At 44.1% G+C, this 21,215-nt stretch overlaps 1 protein-coding gene across 1 annotated transcript in view; it reads right to left on the bottom strand.

The window, feature by feature from the left end:
* Window positions 1-1,014: 1,014 nt before the first annotated feature.
* Window positions 1,015-21,215, bottom strand: part of LOC137437487 (uncharacterized) — a 79,447-nt gene continuing 59,246 nt past the window's right edge. Inside the window, exons 3-13 of the mRNA XM_068131851.2 lie at window positions 19,963-20,008; window positions 19,517-19,617; window positions 18,873-18,992; window positions 17,562-17,712; window positions 17,193-17,348; window positions 14,829-14,941; window positions 10,463-10,604; window positions 9,795-9,961; window positions 8,310-9,381; window positions 7,975-8,050; window positions 1,015-2,820 (exon numbers count right to left, since the gene is read on the bottom strand). Of these exons, the coding sequence (XP_067987952.2) occupies window positions 7,989-8,050; window positions 8,310-9,381; window positions 9,795-9,961; window positions 10,463-10,604; window positions 14,829-14,941; window positions 17,193-17,348; window positions 17,562-17,712; window positions 18,873-18,992; window positions 19,517-19,617; window positions 19,963-20,008 (2,130 nt within the window). The 3' untranslated portion in view covers window positions 1,015-2,820; window positions 7,975-7,988. The remainder of the gene's footprint in view (window positions 2,821-7,974; window positions 8,051-8,309; window positions 9,382-9,794; window positions 9,962-10,462; window positions 10,605-14,828; window positions 14,942-17,192; window positions 17,349-17,561; window positions 17,713-18,872; window positions 18,993-19,516; window positions 19,618-19,962; window positions 20,009-21,215) is intronic.

Raw genomic sequence — 21,215 nt, 5'->3', positions numbered from 1 at the left:
GTGGATGTGCGGAGTATCGTTGAGAGAGAGGAAGACAAATGATGAATTGCGAAAGATGATGGGAATAGAGCCTGTGATTGATGCTGTGAAGAGGAACAGGTTAAGATGGTTTGGTCATGTGTTGAGGAAGGATGAAAGTGACTGGTTGAGAAGAGTGATGGAAATGAATGTAGAAGGAAGTAGAGGACGGGGAAGACCGAGAAAGACTTGGCTAAAGATGGTGGAAGAAGAAATGCGGGCAAGGGGATTAACAAGGAGAGATGCAGAAAATAGGGCAAAATGGAGAAGATTGTCATGGGGACCGCAAGGCTAACCCCCGCTCTAGCAGGGAAAATGGCCTTAAAATGCATGTTGTTGTTGTGTTGTTGTATATCACTTTTCGTCTGATCTCTCAATTGTGAAGAATCACTTAAAAATAAAATTTCGTATCCAAATCTTTCTTCAGATCTTCACCAAAATCGAATCGATTCGTCCTTGTGAGACACCCAACCGGTCCACTAAATTTCGTCCAAATCTGTCCACAACTTTTTGAGATATCCTGCTATGTATCGTTTTAGCCCCATCTCCCAATGGTGAAGAATCACGTTAACAATTCTCGTATCCAGATCCGAATCCGGATCTTCACCAAAATCGAATCATTTCGTCCGTGTCATACGCTACCTCTCTGCCAAATTTCGTCCAAATCCCTCAACTTTTTGAAATATCTTCACAAAAAAAAACAGACAGACAGTGGTGAAAACACAACCTCCATCCAACTTCGGTGGAGGAGGTAAAGAACAGCAAACCCACCGACAAAAAACCGCAATGCTGGCGTCGTCACTGCCATGGAAGGAAAGTTAAAATGGGCTGTTCGTGTAACCGCTGTGGGAGGGAGAAGATTGGGATGAGGGAGTTATGGGGGGGAAGGAGTGGATATGGGGGTCACAGCATCAGTTTCAGGGTGGACACACTACAGGAACCGGTGGGCTTCCAGGAATTACTCCGCAGAAGATCCGAATGACAACCGGACAGCAATTGCCAAGCCTCGATTTCCATTTTATTTGTATACCATAGACCCACAAAATGTTGCTTCAGCAAGGAAAATGCAAATTTAAAACGGACACGCTATAGCATTAACAAGGACCAGGACCAAAAGAGGGTTTTGGCATCCCCCAATTTCACCTTCAAGAAAATGTTTTTCAGGAGCAGCAAAAAAAAAAAAAGGAGAGCTCGTCTAACTAGATCAATCAGAACGTCACCATTAGCATCAGTTGATGGCACAGCCAGATTAATAAATTCAAAACCTGCAAGAAAAGTTAGGCCTAAAAAAAAAAAAATCCCACATGAGACGGACATTAGGTGTGGCAAAGCAGCAAGTATCGGGAAAGCAATTGCATGGAGGAAAGAGCAGTTCCTCACATTGTTGGAAAACGATGGGAAAATAGGGTAGAATAAACAGACTTACCGAAGACCACAAAAGGTATCGATATCCATAAGCGACCATAGCACAAAGCCATCCAATCGCCTTTTGTGATCTCCACAAAGGGAACGACCTCTTGAGATTTGAAAGGATGCGGAAGGAAGGCTGGAGGGGAACTCGGGTACACGTTTTATACATTTCCTAATTTAAACCCCACCAGCTCCCAACCCACACCCAATTCCTTCTCAACCGACTCCTTTTTTTTTTAAGCACAAAACCCTTCCTCGCTCAGGTAGACTCACCAAGTGGTCCAGCATTCACAGGACTTTTCAAGCACGTTTTTAAAAGCAGCATAATCCAGCCACATCTATGTACACGTCACTAAGGGGGTAAAATACCCAAAAATATAAATATTTAACCATGCTGTACAAGGCCGCTGCATACGCTCCCATTTTGAACAACCTCCTCCATAATCGTCTCGTTGTGAGATTATCCAATTTGAAGTTTGAGAAAGTAAAAATATCAAGTACAGTACATCGTTTGGAATTTAATCTGGGACATTGAGAGCTCCACATCAGCAATTCCTAGGATGGCACCGTAAAAGGGAGACAAGAAAAAAAAGAAAAAAAAAAACAACTAAATAATGACAAAAACCAAAACAAACCCAAAAACAGCTTCTTACTGCAGGGCGAGAGACAAACAAACAACAAGTGGAAAGTTTCCCGTGTGAAAGGGAGACGGCAGATTGACGACGTTTCAAACTCACAAATCTCATTGCGGATGGTACTTCAGCCAGTGAAGAGCAATTTGAGGCGTCTTGTACGGAATACGGTACGACGACTTGGCGAGTCTCAGGCGTACCGCTGCCCAGAGAACCTTTGACTCCAGAAAACAAAACCTGGTTCCAATAACTCGTGGCACCACCAAAAAGGGCTTATCCATGAATCTTCATTTGTCCAAAAACACTGTGCTAAGTTTTCACATCCACGAACGGCTACGGGCGTGCGGTCTCGGATAACGAGATTTGTGCAAACGACAAAATTAAATCATAACCTTGTGAATCCCCCTACCCTGTGCCCCCATTCCCACCCCCCTCACCTTCTCCTTCTCCTTCACCCAAAAAGACTTTGGACGGGATGTGGGAACGCATCCAAAAGACCGTGTACACCAGCAATCACAAGCTCACTCAAAAGTTCATTGGTGTTGGTCTTGCAGACCACATTGATGCAAGAAACATGGCCGCTCATCTCACCGAGGAGACTGTCGGCTCGTCAGGGTCCTAATCTTCAAAAGCTTATCAAAAAAAGGAAAGGCTGGATGGATGGATTGAAGTATGTAGAAGAGGAAATGCGACGTGCTCAAGCGAATCGTGCAAAATCCCTGAACCACTTGCTGAATGAAGGACCAGTTATAACCTGTAACTGCGGGAACAAGGAAGGGAATTGGGGGAGAGGCAGAAGGTATACACGGTCGAGGAGCAATGCTGAAGATAAAGTTCCAAGGCCTATATATCCATGCAATAGTGACATTCTCAACAACACCGCCATCTGCAATTTGTGAAATTAAATCAGTATACTTCACCTCTTATCCCAAGAACCATTACGTTTCAGAAAAATGCGGTTGGTGTTCCCAGGTAATCAAAATTAAGATACAAGCGCCAAACATAACTCATCACCCACACATATACCTTTCTTTTATATATATATATTGATACGGTTCTGAGATTTGTATATATGACATCATTAAAGGTTAAAGGTTTACCCCCATAGTTAGTCCACAAGCAACACGTAGGCCCACTTAGAGTATTAGTTATGTCATAGTATGTGTAAGAGTAGGCCATTTCCCTCGTAACATCTGCGTTGTGTAAAGAAATGAGCTTAGGTCCTTTCATTTTGCGGCCACCCTCCAATTCCATCTATGGGCAAACTCGATCCCGTGCCCCATTTTGGCTGATCCCTCCGTGTGTTATGCTTTGGCTGCCAGCAGCATTAGCTGCCCTTTGTTCGCTCCAACTAGTCAAATGACACGAGGTAGGCCTGAAAAGAGGGAGGAGCGCAGGGTCGAGGAGGGGCGGCGTCAAGCAGCACGTCAGAGGCGGTGACGGTAAGGGCCATCAGCCAACCGGGGCTCTGTGGGCATGGCGTGATAGGGTGTGGTAAGGGCGCGTTTGGCAAATGCTAGAAGGTTCGCTGGGCAGGGCTATATAAGCCTTCGCACAAAGCCCTTGAACAGGACTGAAAAGGACTGACCCGGAGTTATGGGAGAGGACTTGTTGGAGAACTTACGAGGGCTCGCGTGCACACGACAGTATCGAGAGGATTTGTCGGAGGACTTGAAAAGTGCATTGTTAGCGCCTATTCGCTTATTACATACACAGCCGCCAGTGTAACCGCCAGAGCCCAGCCCTACCGTTCACCCCGTGTTATCCCGTGCGCGCCAACGACACGCGGAGAGCTCCTGCCGTCTACTATTCATCTACTTCGCGGTGCGAGCTGGGGACCGGAGCGAGCTGCCTGGACGCCATCCCTGGACGTTCTGACCTGTTCGTCTGCAATACCCGTGTGAGTGTGTGTGTGAGACGGGCCCGTTTGTCCAGGGAATAAGTTAAGACTGTGATTAAGGACTGCACTGTGTCTTCTGATTATTATTCTTCTGATTATTGTACATCATGTAAATAAATCTTGTTATTCCTTTTCTTCCAATTTGACCGTTTCTGTGATTTCCATCATTGGGTAAGCGTGGCACGAATAAGAACCGCTTGGATCGGGGTCTAGTCATTGATAACGGCTCGGGTCACGGGTTCGCTACCGCTCGGCGTATCCACCAACACCCATGATTCGTGCAGGGCTTATTTCCTCCTTTCCGAGCAGCGCGAGTAATTAGGTATTAGTGATTAGTCCTACAACACTATTTCGCGCTGTCCGGGAAGGACGTCATAGGTCCCGGGTCCCGTCGGCGAGTCGAAGACAAGGGGACTAATCCCCCCTTGGTAAGGGGAAAAGGCCGGCGCTGAGATCTGCAACAATATATATAAAAATATACAAATAAATATATATATATATATATATATAATAAAAAATTGAAGCTAAGGCCGAGAAAAATATATTTCCGGTCTCTGGTCTCACCCTGCGCGTCAACAACCTTTTGTTTTCAAATTTCCAACGGTACCTACAACAGCGCGCGTCTGTTGTTGCCGGGCCAGCGCGCTATCTCGGGAAATACGGGTCTGTGAGGGTCGCCATTGGTATCGACGTTCGCGCACGGTTCTCCCCTACAAAACTACGTTTAGTTTGTTCAAATTCAACCAGTCGTTTCAAAGATATGAGTAGTTTTGTGTGCCGTGACGTCATGAATCCAATCGGCTGGATATTGTCATTTATTGAAACGAATACGTTCTTTGTCGGGTTGTGTGAAGCAACCAGAAGGCCAAGAGAGCTGCGGGTGGTCTCGTTAGTTAAGCCTGGATCCAATCTCGTTTGTCATGAACTTGTAGGTGTCTGTGATAATCTGGTGGACTGGGAGAAGAGATCGTGGGAGACCATCGGCCTATTAGACCACTTGCGCATGCGCAGTGTTGACGCGATCGACGCATTGGAATGTTTGATGGTACTTCGAGGCGATCTCGAGAACGAAATGGCAGTCTATAATATGCTTGAAGAACTTAATGATTTTCAGAATAAATACATTTTAAAACAAGCGTTATGCCTAGGTCCCCCGTCGTTGAAGTGATGCGAGTTGACAAAGTGGAAGACGCAAGGCGGCTATCTTGGATTTTGACGTGGTGACCCAATTTTCAATAGCGTTCTTCCTTATGCCTAGATACACCCACCCACCAGATTAGAAGTTAGTAGTTCGCTTATTTTTCAAGATATTCCACTCACAAGGTTCAGACATACATGGCGGCGGCCATCCTGGATTTTGACGTGGCGACCCAATTTTCAATAGCGTTCTTCCTTATGCCTAGATACACCCACACACCAAATTAGAAGTTGGTACTTCGCTTATTTTTCAAGAGATTCCGCTCACAAGGTTCAGACATACATGGCGGCGGCCATCTTGGATTTTGACGTGGGTTGCACCCACACACCAAATTAGAATTGGGTCCTTCGCTTACGCACGCACGCACGGACGGAGAGGAAAACCATAGTCCCCCTTTCGCTCTGCAGTGCGACGGGGGACAATAACTTAAGCTTGTGTTCATTATTTACAAAAAAGGTGTACAAGTCCCATTGGCTGTCTTTAATTTCTCTCTGGACGGCGCCACAGCAGATGAGAAGGACCGCAAGGCATGAGGACACAAAAAACACCTCTATATGTGCAATCCATGCTTTTCAAAAAAAAAAAACAAGAAAGAAAAAAAAAACGCATCGCCACATCAATTATGGAACTTTGGTCTGACCAGAGACCAGGAATATATTTTTTTCGGCCGAACCTTCGTTCTTACTTGTTAAATTTTGCCAAATACAGCCACACTTGGTGTTGTAGTGATGAGTGTCCCAGGTGTTTAAAAAAAAAAGTTCAGCCAAAGCTTTATCAGCTGAGCAGTCTACATATTACATACACAAAATGGTGGAATTTAAACTTCTCATTCTTCTCCCTTACAAAAGTTTTCTTTTCTCTCCTCAAACACGCAACACCACCCCTCCCACCCAGTGTTCTCTCCAAGATAGCGCTCGGAACTCTCCTCCCCACCCCCCTCAGCCCAATTCACCCGTATCTTTACCTCTCTTCCAGATTGTGCACTTGGCTTGCATCCATCGCATGTAAAGGCAATTCGGCCTCGATTTCAAACTCTGTTCTTGGAGTCATGGGACGATACCACGTTGTGTGTGTGCTGTAGCACCAAAACCTTCCCGATGTCTGTCTCCGTAACTCTTTGTAACTTTGATTGCACATCCTTTCCCTGTGATCGCAATGCGGCTGTGCTACAGTCCGTGCAGTGTTCCGCTCGTGTTGTACCACTGGGATGGCCTGGGTTTGAATCACAACCCAGATTTAAAGTATCATCCTGGTCATTCTTATCATTTGGAAGAGTAGATTGACTGGTTTCGAATACATGGCTGACATCATAATGCTTGTCGTTATCTATCTGGCTCAGCAGCGAGGACCCAACCTCATCTTTATGAATGATGTTCGTGTGCACCATACGCACGTCAACACTGCACCTCAACAGCACACCATCACTCGCAAAGACCGGCCTGAACGATCTGCAGACGTAAATCCGATTTGACATCCCAGGAAGGTGATGTTTGTAAACGCCAAGTCGACCCACACTCTACCAACTGGAAAGTCAAAGAACGGTGCAATATCCTACAGCAAAGGTTGGCCGGTCCGATTTGGTTGACGACAAAACGTGTACAAGATTGTGTTGGGATCAATGGGAGTCTTGGTATTAAAGCCATTCCTGCCGACGCAAGCTCGTCTGTGATCATACCTTGACTTCTACTGATGTTTGTTTATAGTCCTTCAACCAGAACTCATGTGAATGCTCTGTAAAAATAACAATACAAGCGTCAGCTGTTCCTAATTTTTTTGTGACAAATGTATATTTCAGGAAAACAAATAAATAAACAAACAAGAAGACGTCATGCAGAGCACGATACTTGCAAAATCCACCCCCTTCCCACACCACACCACCCCCCACCCCCTCCAAAAGGATGCCATTGATCCATCAAATTGTCCATTTCATCCAGATTAAAATTGACGATCTCGATCAAAGCTCAGGTTAATAGGATGAAAAGTGACGATATTTCAAATGAAAATTATGATTTTAGAAGTTTCACCTTGAGTTGACCTTTGACCTCAAAAATAGTTGGTTTCCCAATTCAATGAGGTGCTATGTAAATGCTGTTAAAGTTTCAAGTCAATCGGATGAAAAATTGATGGTTTTTCAGATGAAAATTGATGATTTTGGAAGTTTAACCTTGAGTTGACTTTTGACCTTTTGACCTCGAAAATAGTTGGTTTCCCAATTTAGGGACTCAATATACAAATGCTGTTCAACTTTTAAGTCATTCGGATTAAAAATGGCGATTTTAGAAATTTGACCTCCAGATGACCTTTGACCTCAAAATCAATGGGCTTCTCAGTTGTGACCTGTAGGCCGGTGACAAACCAACAAACAGACAGAATAACAAACGCAACTGACCAATACACTTGAAAAATCTTCGCTTTTGCAAGTAATAAATAAGGTGTCAGTCTTAGTCTGGCTTGCCTGTAAGACATCCCATGAACTTAAACCCGTGATCCATGAGCAAATCTTTTTCGGAATGCAACAACGTTCAGACAGCTCTGCATTATGTTATGTTGACAACAAATGGAAGTGTGAATGATTTCGGTTCTGACTTTGCCTTACAAAGATGAGCAACTGCTTTTGATGGTTGTAGATCGCGTCACATTTCATCAGTTCCGTGTTGTTCCGAGATGCAAAGGCGTATATGACAAGCTTTGAACGGTCAAACATTGTGGAATTATATTGCGCTGCCAGACAGATAAGACTATTTTGACCAGCCTTGACTCTCCTGTGGAAAAGTATCAAAAACAAAGTGTTTGTCGTAAATTAGAATGGTGCTTACCTCTGCTGGGACTTTCATACGGCCGTATGTTCTGCAGTCGCCTGCAAATGTTGCTCCGGTGGAAGTGCCTCGGCACCTACGAAAACAGGTGCATTTGGTTGGGAAGATCCATATTCATAAACTATACTGTGCACTCGCACACACGCATACATACGCGCGCACACACACACACACCTTTCGGTGGGTTGGAAGGGAGACGGAAATATATGCATACACAAAACAGCATACGTCTCACATGCCTGCTCTTCCTTAGCCCGGCCTGCCAGCTTTCTTACGACCATCATACAAGCCAATAATGTTGTTCTCCAATGCAAACCCCTCTGAGGAACTCTTACCACCTCCACACCAAGGTGCCTTGGTAGCAGCAGCACACGCATCATGGTGGTTCCGTTGGCTTCCCTCAGGAAGGTGGTCGGTTCTGATTCCATTGCGGACCACGAGGGATGTTGGAAATGATGCCACGTCCAGTCTTGGCTGAAGCGAATTGCTCGTTATTTCCAAGATGTTCTGCATTGGTGCCATCTCGGTGGGCGATTCCGTGGACGACTTTCCCATTGAGAGCGACGTCTGGCTGCCGTCGTAGGTTCGGCCTACAATCGGAGGTTTCTCTTTGGATAGTCTCACTGGAGGCACATGTACCAAACCAACGAACACCGAATTTGCAGGTTGAGGTGCCGAGTCAAATACATCATCTGGACCATAATCCAATAGAAGTCCCTGGCTCGGATGTCCAGCAGGTGCTGCCACATGAGAAACCGAAACAGACTCTTCGACTTGACGTACGTGCCTCGTCTCACCACTCGTTTTCACCGTACAGGAGGGAATGAGGTGCTCTTCCGCATTTCCCTGAGGTACTCCCCAAACATCCCTTCGGGAACTCCTTGGCTCCTCTGAAATGGTAACACGAAAGCGGCTCGGTCGCCGGCATGGTGGAGGAGCAAATGGGGGTGCTCGAGAGAGCGGAGGTCCTATAGAAACCGACTTGGAATTAGCGTTTTCCCTTGCAGTGGCACTAGCAGTGTCCAGTAACCTGTTATTTATGGTCTCCCCGGGACCAACTTCCACGTCATCATCGGAGTCAGTGGTAGAAGTGTCAGAATTGTTATCAACATGTGGTTTGGGCTCGTTTTCATCAAGCACCTTTAATGCCGTTTCAATTTTGATGACAGATACCGGGCCAGACTCCCCAAATCTTGAAGCAGATTCCTCAGTTTTGTCATGAATCTGGAAGGAGTTCTGTGAAATTGGATGGCATATTGGAGAGATTGGCTCTGGGCCCGGAGAGATTGGATCCCGGGCCGAAGAAACTTGACTTTCCACGGTAGCTTTGGCCCGTTCACGGTTTTTTCGACAGCATTCCTGGATTTCCGTTTGAAGATCCTTCTGGGTTTCCAGGAAACTCTTCACCTGCAGTGGTAGACATACGTTAGTTATATATAAATAAAAAAAATCCCCTTCCGGACATGGCGTTAGCTCCAGCTGGTGACCGCCACAGGCTTCATGAAGCAACTGCATTCTTCCCTGTTTGGCGATTTGTTTTAGTCTCTTGGGTTCTTGATAAAAACAAAACTAGAGCGAAGTCGATAGCACGCTATCGCAAACCGCCACACATCCCACCTAAATCAAACAAACTTTGGTACAACACGGGTGATTAAGGTTGTGGTCAAGTTTCATCGGAATTGCATGTGTAGTTTATGAGAAGAAAGCAAATACCTCTTTGGAGGGGGTGGGTAACATAATACACGATACATAAGGGACTTCCCTTCCCAGCTGTACTTAATTCAGCACATTCATTACATCGATCGTAGTTCGTCGCTCACCACCTCCTTCTTTGGCTCCTTGTCAAGGTCAAGACGCGTTAGCGAGCGGTTCACTTTGAGAGCGTGTGCCAGGGCCATAAGCCCTGCCGTCTTCACTTCATTTTCCCGTAGATCCACACGCAGGATGCGCTGACTCTCTGCAATAAACTCTGCCACGGCCACCGCACCTGGTTCAACAGCGGATGTACAACAGCCATGTAGGTTACAGACCATCTAACAGTTATTTCATACTATAGAATTTGGTAGGTGGGTACCCTTTTTCAAGCCTTCAATTATAGAAATAATAAATTCCACTGCCTGTGGTGGAGCTGGGAACCTCAGAATAAAGGATTACGTGGTCTGAGCAATCCCTGGACCTCGGGTCCCACGGCAATTCCGAGTTAAAGCTGCTCATGTGTTAAGACGATGACGATTATATTGGGATGTTTCAAGACTGTGTCAGTGTTGCCATCCATCGAGCCGGTATGAGGAACATTGCATGGATTTCACACATCTGTCTCGACCATTTAGTCTTCAAATACCCAACTTATTGAGCATTTTGGAAAAAGTGAGGCCACTGCATCAGGTTCCTACCAGCTGAAGTTGTCCCAACAATTAATTGCACAATGTGTTTTTTAATTCCTAGTATCACATGGATAATGGAAGAAATTGTAGCAAATGGACAATACCTTCACAGGCAATCTTGGTGGCAGCAAGGCCAAGTCTGAGCAATGAACGGTTAGACAGTAGACCCTCCTTGAGGTGTAGCATCCCCTCATTTCCCACCGAGTTGTGACCAAGGTTCAACGTCTCCAGACTGGTTGTGCAGGGCTACAAAGGGCAGACCACAAGTACAGCAAATACAATAAGAAGGTCACAGTCTCTTGCAGGGGAGAAACCAAAATATTCAGATAATTTGCAATGCTCGATTCAAAGCTAAATAGTTTAGCACATGAAAAAGTACATCAAGGATACCAACATGTCCGACCTTCACCAGTCAGGGTACAGAGTTGTGAAAGTCTTAACCACTGCCGAACCAGATACAGAATTATTTACACCAAATCTACCACAATAGCCACTCACCAAATCCATGCACAGTTGGCAATAAAACGGCACTTACAAGACAGGGCATATGTGGTTGCCAAATGGTAAGGGAACTGGATTAGTATCCCAGTGATTGTGGGACACTCTGGGCCTTATAACCTGGGTTTGAATCTTGGCCCAGCTACAAACTGTCACCCTGGTGTATCGCAGGCAGGGTGAGGCATCAATGTGTCCATCGTGTGGACGTTAAACTGGGCGTCCCATCCGCGAACATTATTTGGTGGAGGTTGAAGATACCACCGTGGCCTTCACAAAGAGTAGGCAAGCTGCAAATTACAAATTCCTCCCCTAACCTACAGAGGGCACTGCATCAGCACAGCCAATGATGCCACTCGCAGCCAACAGCTGCATGCAAAAGAAGAAGAAGGAGGAGAATAATATTATGGGTCCAGGTCTGGCTTATGGTAGCAATATTACAGATTTGGATTCTAATTGAGCTATCCTCAGAAGAATCATCATGCTGCTATTGGTTTGTCAGCAAAACCCAAAAGCCCATTGACTTTTGAGGACCGGGGGAAAAATAAATTCTGCCTCAACTGCCTGCTCTGGTCGACATGTGATGCCAATCCAGACCTGTGGTTGACCCGGTGACCTTAAGACAACTGGAGATTGTCAACAAAATTCTATGAATAAAAAGGCAGCACTGCCTGAAAATTCCCTTGCTGGAATAAAGAAAACATTTCATCACCAGAACAGGATTGATAAACACCAGCAAATAGTTACATGATCTATTTACAACAATTCTGATCGCTTCCTGAGCAATCTCCTTTAATACACAGCGAATGCGTGTTTTTGTGTGTGTGTGTGTGTGTGTGTGTGCGTTTTTGTGTGTGTGCGTTTTTGTGTGTGTGTTTTCCACATATGGGTTTAAGAAGAGTATCCACCTCCGTTTCGGTAAGGGGGTGGGAGGGTTCACGATTCATGGACCAAGCTGTGAACCTTTATTTTTTTACTCTCAAAACTTTGTTCCGAGGGCTCTTTTGAGGATCGTCACCGAGCCCTGAAAGCTTCTAACTGCGGTTTGTTTGTATTAATATTCCCAACAAGGGTGGTTTTAAAGATCTCTACACGGTTCTTCTTCATCATTCACGTTGCTCCAATGATCACTGACCCAATTTCAGTGGTCTTCTGCTTCTAGGATCTTTTCACTTCATTTTTGATGTCTTGGTATTTGGTCATTTTCTTGATTTCTGCATTATTTATGCCAAAATCGCTGGGAACCGATACCTCAATTAGCAATGCCATTATTATTTTTATATCTATTTATACCCAGTTATGATATCCAGTCGCAATACTTTGTTTTCAATGTTCATACTCAATGGAATCATCAGGTCATATGTGAGCGTTACTTCATTTCTCTTAATTATCGCTTTTGGTTCATGTTTCCATTAATTTTCTGAAACTGGGATATTGAAGTTTTTGCAGATGTGCCAGTGGATTACGCTACATACTCTGTTGGGCCTTTGAGTGTACAGCTGTTCTGACATGTTTCTTACATCCCAAGCGGAGGTAATGCATTCTTACTGTTTCTACCTTGCAGAATCTACACTTGCCCGATTGACTCAGTCCTGCCAATTTCTTAAAGCCATTCGTGTAGTGTCCCTGATCTTGGGCATTTATGATTCATTTTCCATCCAAGTTGAGCTGATCACTTCTTATCCACTGCAATGAGCCTTCTTTGGTGATGGCCATCCTGTCCAAATCTTGGATACCTTTCTCTGGCCCAAGTCTTTCTGTTTGACTACAAATTGCATCCTGTAGACTATTGAACTTTTCACGTACTCAGTCAATCCTACAGACGTCATTCTGTGCACCTGGTTGGGGGGGAAAGGGGGGAGGAAGGGGAGGGAGGAGGGAGGAGGAGAGTCAGGGAGGGAAGGGAGGGAAGTGAGCTAGGAGGCCCCCTCCCCACTCGACATTTTTCGCTATGGTTCTTGCGCACATGCGTCCAAATCTGCCTTGCTGTTCAGGTGTCGCATGATGATTACATTGATTAGCCACTGCCATCTGCTTGGAAATCAGCAAACATTACCGCTTTACACAAAAAAGTTACACAAACAGATCCTTTCAACGACAGAATAATCAGCCTGCTTCCAATCATCAGCAAGGTCATGGAATCCATCATTGCTTCCGACATTAAATATTTTGCTTCTCCAATGGCTTGATCTTAGATCATCAATTTGGATCCAGACAAGGCCACTCTACCCTGGACATGCTGCTTCTGCTGTCTCAACAATGGATGGAGGTCCTCAATGCCAAACAGGAAATCAGAGACGTCTCCCTTGACATATGTGGTGCTTTCAATACGGTCTGGCACCCCGCCCTGTTCTCCAAGGAAATCTCCACGCATGGCTCACGGACTTCCTCTCCTGTCGTAGTCAACATGTGGCTCTCAAAGTAATTCTCCCATTCCTCTTTTTTCCTGCCTCTGGAACAAACTCCCACACTCTCTTCAATCCCACTCCTCCCTCCAGGTGTCTAAAACAGCTGTTCACCCCCATCTCATATCTTCCTCCACCTTGATATTTTCTACCCCCGTTAATACACCCCAAACCTACCTCTTCAAATTCCCCGTTTTCTTTCCTTAAAGTCCCTATAGTATCCATCTTGTTTATCCTGTGCATCCCACTGCAGCCCTCTGTCTTCCACAAATCTCCTAATCTCCTGAATATAAAGCATTGGAGATGGTGTACTTTACATGACTATTAGTGTACTTCTACATCGAGATAGTGTACCTTTACAAGGCCAATACACTTCAAACGTATCGACAGTATACAGTATTTCGATTTGGCATCCCAGTGTCAACAGTTAAGAGTTCAGAAGGGAACATAAAACAGGTTAATCTAAATGAGATCAGTTTATGGAAGATTTATTAACCAAGGACTTCAGAATGTTGACGAAATTTCAAATACTAGGGCATGCCCGTACTATATCTATATCTAAAATTATATCCCCCCCCTCTATTTACATGAAATGGTTTGGTCCAAAGCGAACGGCTTGCGAGTGGTGACAATCCCCCCCCTCTATTTACATGCAATGGTTTGGTCCAAAGCGAACGGCTTCCGGAGTTTGGTAAAGAAATCGCCATCGCGTGCACAAACGCGCAGGAAAGCGAATGAATCGCAAATTCGTTTTTATTAGTTGTAAAACATAGTTTAACGCCAACATAGTTTGCAAACGTGAAATAAATGAATACGCTCTCAAATGTGCCATCCGAGGCAGAGTGTGCCCGCCACGTTCGGCATATATATATATATACTATATACTATATATATATATATACTATATATATATATATATATATACTATATATATATATATATATATATATATATATATATATATATATATATATATATATATATATATATACTATATATATATATATCTAAAATTATATCCCCCCCCTCTATTTACATGAAATGGTTTGGTCCAAAGCGAACGGCTTGCGAGTGGTGACAATCCCCCCCCTCTATTTACATGCAATGGTTCGGTCCAAAGCGAACGGCTTCCGGAGTTTGGTAAAGAAATCGCCATCGCGTACACAAACGCGCAGGAAAGCGAATGAATCGCAAATTCGTTTTTATTAGTTTTAAAACATCGTTTAACGCCATCGTTTTTTGGACATAGCTCGGTAAGTAATTGTCCGATTAATATGAAACCTTGAAAAGGCACATCCTCGGGTCCCCAGCAATATACCTGGCAAGTTAAAAGTATATCGGACCCGTGGTTGTCGAGAAACAGCGGTCACAGACAAACAAACAAACGTACAGACGTACAGACGTACAGACAGAGATTACTGGAATTATAGATAGATACAACCAAGTAATGTTTACAGCTCAGAGTATGACAGCAAATGCTTTACTCAGTTGAGAACATGTACCCATTTGTCTGCCTCATGTTGTAATGACTTTTTGCGCCATTTGAATGACTATATAGATGTTACCATACCAGGACCCCAGCAAGATAGCCCATTCCAACATGCGTCAGCTGGTTGTTCCACAGCACCAGAGTCACAAGCCCAGCCTGTTGCTCCTTCAGACCCTCGGCCACATGCGCTAGTCCTGAACAAGCACGATACAAAAAACGATGAAACAGAACAACAGCTGTTGAGACTCAAACACGTTTCACCAACAAAAGAAAAAGAAAAAAGAATAATGAACAGTTTGTTTTTTGTTTGTTCGTTTATGCATCCGGACCCTGCAGGAACCAGTTCAACCAAACTTTGCATGGCCTCCTCTTTCATCCAGAAGAATGTTGAGGGCTATGTTTGGATTTTAAAAAAAAAAGATCTCAGATAAAACCAGGTAATTGGCCTTGAGGCATCGATCGGGTCTCGTGCTTATACACTACCTGAGTTCCCCCCAGCCACCGGTTTCAATCGAGTAATATTAATTGTGAACATCGTATGTTGAGGTGGTTGTGATTTGTTGTCAATAACACATATTTAATTATCATAGTGTTTACACGTGCGCCGTGCGCCTGTTATTAAAAATCGCACCTGCGACACCGCACCCAAAGGAATATGTTTAGTTTGGCACTTTTACCTTGAAATAGGCAAAGCCTAGAAACGAACGACACCCGTGACAATTACCCTTTCAAATCCTTTAGAATTACCCTTTAGAACCCCTCAGAAACCTTTAGAATTGCCCTTTATAACCCATCAGAATTACCCTTTAGAACCCTCTTGAGTTACACTTTAGAACCCTCTGAAATTAAACATGGTGGATTAGAACGGTTCTTCATCATTTTTTTTCGGAAGAATGGTAGGAAGGACATAGCCAAATATTGAAGCCGCTTCACTGCTGAAAGAGATTGCTTTGCACAGGTTTATTATAATCTCTCCGAGTTCAAGCCTTGATTGATTATGTTCTTATACACTGCCTGGGTTTTTCCTGGGAACGAACGAGTAATATGTTTTGTGAGGATCGTATGTTGAGGTTGAAGTGATTTGTTGTATGTGAAAAATAAACATAGGGGCAATACCTCCGGGCGCTCACGTTGTAGAATAAAGCGTTATTTTAGCAATACCACTAAAGGTATTTTAAACCAACTTCAATGGTCGCTACTCTTTGACCCCAATTTTTCGAATGCCGTGAACAAACTTTGGTACATCACGGATGACGAAGGTTGTGGTCAAGTTTCATCAAAATTGTGTGCATAGTTTCTGAGAAGAAAACAAATACCTACGTTCTAAAGGGTAATTCAAAAGGGATAATTATACAGGGGGCAACCCCCTGTAGATGAACTTAGACCAACCTCAGTTTTTTTAATGCCGTGAACAAACTTTGGTGCATCACAGGTGACAAAGGTTGTGGTTCCGTTTCATTGAAATTGTGTGTGTAGTTTCAGAGGAAGAAGTGAATTCCTATTTTTGGGGTGGGGGAGTCATTTTGACCCCCGGTAGACCACCTTAAACCCTGATGTTTTTTCATGGCTTGAACAAACTTGAGTTGCAACAAACCCAATATCATTTGTGCCAAGTTTGGTTACAATCCCATCAGCAGTTTCGCAGAATAGGCTATAAATGTTTATGGACTGACAGATGGACGACGCACCATCGCGTAAGCTCCCCAGAACTATGTTCAGGTGAGCTGATTAATAAAAAGAAGTTGAAAGAAGGGAAAGCAGTCCAAGTACATTTTATAACGCCTAAGATTGATTATTTTGTATGAAGCCATAAGGCCAACATTCTCCAATTTGTCATGTAGGAAATATTTAAATGCATATTTCATTAAACTTCCCCGGGCAACACTAGGTACTTCAGCTGGTATTGCATAATTCTGGATGTGGAATAAACCCCTTCACTGCTTTTGGAGCATCTACACGACCAAAACCAACCATTATACGCAGAAGGCCGGAATAGTGCATGATTTAATGTGCAGCATGGATCAAGTTAGCCAACAGTTATTAGAAGAAATTATGCTCATAATAATACATGCTCAATCAATTAATCTAGCAAAGAACCCATCATTACAGATGGGTCAATTCCCCGAGAATTAGACGGATACATTCCTCCAGAATTAATGTATTCAACAACCTCCCTCCCCACTTGAGCTACAACTTATTTTTACCCCCTAACGTACCACCTTAGCCCCCGGGACACCCAAAGTAAAACCCCAGTTTTCAAAACTGGTTCAGGAGCACACAGAAGTAAAGCAAACACACAGACACACAAACAGACAATTCTCAAATTTCAAGTTATAGTACGATTAATTTATTTTACTGTATAGCATTTTGCAGGGCAGTAGAGGGGTTAAAATAAGGCAAATGCCAATGCGAGAGAAAGAAGAGACATTGCTGCAGAAACCGCACCGATGTCCGCCAGGTTGTTGTTGCGAAGATCGAGCGTTTCCAGCATGGTGTTGAACTTCAGCAAGTTCCCCAGTTGTAGGGCGTCCTGTCCGGAGGAAAGCTTGTTCTCGGCCAAATACAACTCCTTCACTGCCATGTTCATCTTGAGTGCAGACACTACAGACAAATACCAGCCCACCAGAAAAACAAGCAACTGAAGTGCATGTAAGTTCACTGGTAAAGCGATCTCTCCACTCTGGTGAATGATTCGGTGGCAAAGGATTATTCCAACATCAAACACAACTCACAAGCATCCGGTCTTTTCTACATAAAACTCCAAATCACAGTCAAACCCTTCACAATAACACGTCACCAATGATTATGCGCTACCGAGGAGCAACAGCGGACGGCCAGAGAGGTTCGCGTTTTCCAAGTGAAGAATGTTGAGGCTCGTGCACATCCGCAACGCACGTGCAACGAAGGGCAGCGCCTGCTCGGCCAACGGTGCGTTCCGGGCATCCAATACCTGCAAGCAGCCAGTCTGCACGGACGTGGCAAGAGCTAGTACCACGGTATTCGGCAAAAGATGCACGTTATTGCTCAAAAAGGTGTGTTTAAAGTTTCAAAGCACAGCAGAAAGTAATCACCTATACTTTAGTCATGCACACTTAAGTTTCAAATTCAACATCCTCTGTTTACAGCTCGGCCGTTTTGTGCTTCCCCACATTCTTTAGATAATGTCCAATGTAATTTGCGATTGTCATTGTGCAATGCAGATTCAAATCCCTCGTGTAGAATTCTAATTCATATTCTTTTTTTTCTTTTTTAAAATCCGTTACAATATCCCATCCCTACCAGTCACATCTTCCTCATCCTACCCAGCACCAATAATGCTCGAAAAAAAAACTATTGGTGCTTAATTGGATACATCCGGACTACAGAAAGGCAGATGATAGTGTCCCTCATCATCGCCTGTAACACAAACAAACATTTGGGATTGATGGACAGTTGTTTAAGTGGATTAAGTCTTATTTGTCAGACCGTTCACAGACGGTGGTAGTAAATTCAGTTCCATCCAAGTCAAAGCCTGTGACAAGTGGTAGGTCCGGCGGTTTAGCGGCTGGCACTGTTTACAGTCATTGGACAGGAAGGGACTTGTTCTGCTGTACAAATCAATTGTACGTCCATCATGGGAATACTGCAACAGTCTGTTCCTCCTTGTATAAAAGGATGAAGACCGTTTTGAGAATCCCAGAGTCCCAGACTGGTCCCAGAAATCCGTACACTCAAATAGCTGGAAGGAATGAAGGCGCTCGGCCTACCTACTCTGATGTATTAACGACAGAGAGCGGAAGTGATCTTCAAGGGCTGGATAGACTATATAACAATTTTTTATATTTTTGAACATTCGATGAGTTATCCAGGATGAGAGGTCATTCACATGAGACAAAAAAAAAGTTGAATTTTCGAACAATTTTAAGAATGTGACTTTTGTGCAAGGATCAATAACTGAAATTGTCTGTCCAGTTATACAGTCGAGTCGGTCAGGCAAAACCAATTGAAGTCTGCGCTTGAAAATCGCTTGTCCGACCATCCCGGTGCGTTAAGGTTTGCAGACAGCCAGACACTGACGAGGGGCAAATAAGCATCACTTTACGTCTCTACCTCCAGTAAATCCAGTAAGATAAAATAAAAAATCACCTTCTTGATGAGACTGGCAGCGGCCTGCCAGCCTCGCAGACCAATGTGTTTGTTGCAGGAGATATTGAGATGAACTGCAGACTCGTAATACTCTATCATGTCGAACAAAGCAGAAGCTCCCTACACAGACACCACATTCAATTAGAAGTCAAGGGGGACACGGAAGAACATGCACTGTACACGATAATGAGACTCTTGGGCCATGTATGCAATGTTAATTCGTCAGGAAAGCCGGTCATTAGATAGAAGGCTATTGGGTGACAGACAAGATTTTCGTGAGGCATACAATGGGATGTTAATTAAGGTCAGGAGGGAGAGGACAGGTTGCAACTAAACTAGAACAATGAAAAAAGAAAAAAAAGCATGGAGGTATGTTATGGGCACACATGCATCGGCAACTCTTCCAATCCAACCGGACGTCAAAACGCTCCACGAGATTAAAAAGGCCTGGCTGGTCGAACGCAGTCTCAGAGAAGCAACATAGGGGAGATGAATCCATGCAAGAGCAAAGTCATAACAAGCAATGATAAACAAACAGCAGATGGGAAGGAAAGACGAAACGACATGGTTCCCTCCCTCCCAAACTTGAGCAGTTTAACTTTCACCCAGATCATATTTCAAGAGAACAAAAGCATGGTCCTCACATCCTCATCCAGTCCTGTCGATTCCACATTCACTTCCTTGAACTGCAGCCGTTTAAATATCTCTTCCAAGGTCTCGCAGCTCTTGTAGTCCAAACGTTCCCCTAACGATAAATCCCATGTAAAAATTAGTGGGACCAGGAAAGTATTGGGAAGGTGGGGTTCAGGGAGTTGGGCTGAAGTTTAACCAAGCAGATATAATAATAGCACAACAGGCAGAGTACATCAAAACGAGAATATAAACATCACTGATAACCCACAAAGATTCGTGCTCACATGGTGCTCAAGTGGTATGCCAAGGCGTGGCTTACAATGGATGTCTGAGCAATGTCACTTTGTCAATGCAGAGGCAGATCAAGTACAACGAGGATATTTATATTTGAAAATTCCACTCCCATCATATTCCAAATGAACATTGGGTTCGCTGTAGAACAGCAAACAAAGCTCACCTTTCAAGTTAAGGCAGGCAGCACGGCTGCTCAAATCGGTGATTTCCTAACAAAAAAAAGGCAAAGGGAGAGACTATGTTAGAACCAAGAGGGTTTGTACTTGGTCATAAACAGCGTTTTATACTTGCGTCAGGAAGAGTGCACATCCTCATGGACCCAGCCGCCCCTTTCTTGAAAATGAAGAGTTTAAATACAATGAATCAAACTTCTTAAACTTCGACAATAATTTTTTTGCCAGTTAATTATTAGGAAGAAGCCCTCGGTGCTCAACATTACTATCATAATGGCTAAAAGAGCTCACAAAATTAGCAAGCCAACAATGGAAGTTGTGAAAAACTTCAAATAGTCACCGATATAACACAAGGGAAAAGATAACAACAGATGGAATAAACACCCATAAAACAAAACAAAAACAAATGACCATTCCTAGAAACAAAATGTGGTCAAAACGATCCGACTGTCATGAAGAAAATGGAAACTCAGCTTTTGGCAAATAAGCAATTTGCCACCCTCCTGCGCACCATAACCCTCCTACTCCCTCCTCGTTCTCTTTTATGTCAACAAAACAAAACGGGGGAGGGGGGGGGGGGGGGAACAGCATTTTGTATCAAGTATGGGAAATTGTAGAAATTCGCCATTCATGGTTAGCGGTCAAACAAGGTGTTGAGGCATCAAATGTCCAAGAGGTGTATGAGCTGAGGGCATCTTTCAAAAATGAGGAAATGAAACAAACGGCTCTGTATCAAGTGAAGCCATGCATGGGCAGAGCCAGCACCAAATGCCTAAGCAAATGGCAGTGAAACAGCTTCTTCATGCATGCTATCATGTGATGCTGCTGGAATGAAATGAATGAATGATCGTTTTCAGGCCATTTTCCCCCGCTAAAGCGGGGGTTAGCCTCGCGGGCCCCATGACCTCATGGTTCCCTGTGTTACGGACTCGGCCTTAATGATTGTTGTTATGAGTATTGTTGCTGGTTCGAAGTATTCTAGATATTAGGCTTATTGTGACTTAAGGGAAAGGGTGTTGTGAGTAAAAGATTTAAAAGCGCTCCTGGTAAAATGTGGCGAAAAATCCGGATCGAGACCGGAAGAGGTGGAGCGAAGAAAAAGAGGCGTGGTGGTTGCAGCTCCGGGGCCGAGCGTTCGACGTACTGGGCGAGGGAACTTTGCGTCCTTGAAGGGAAGTTCGGTCGATAAGAAATATCGCCGGAGTGCGTGGAGCCTGTGTCGTCGGGTATTCTCATTGAGGTT

The sequence above is a fragment of the Myxine glutinosa genome, chromosome 12 (assembly GCF_964187855.1).
Source record: "Myxine glutinosa chromosome 12, kmMyxGlut1.1, whole genome shotgun sequence".
In the NCBI taxonomy this organism is placed as follows: Eukaryota; Metazoa; Chordata; class Myxini; order Myxiniformes; family Myxinidae; genus Myxine; species Myxine glutinosa.
Note: the sequence above shows the minus strand (reverse complement) of the source record. Positions and strands in the feature narration are given on the sequence as shown.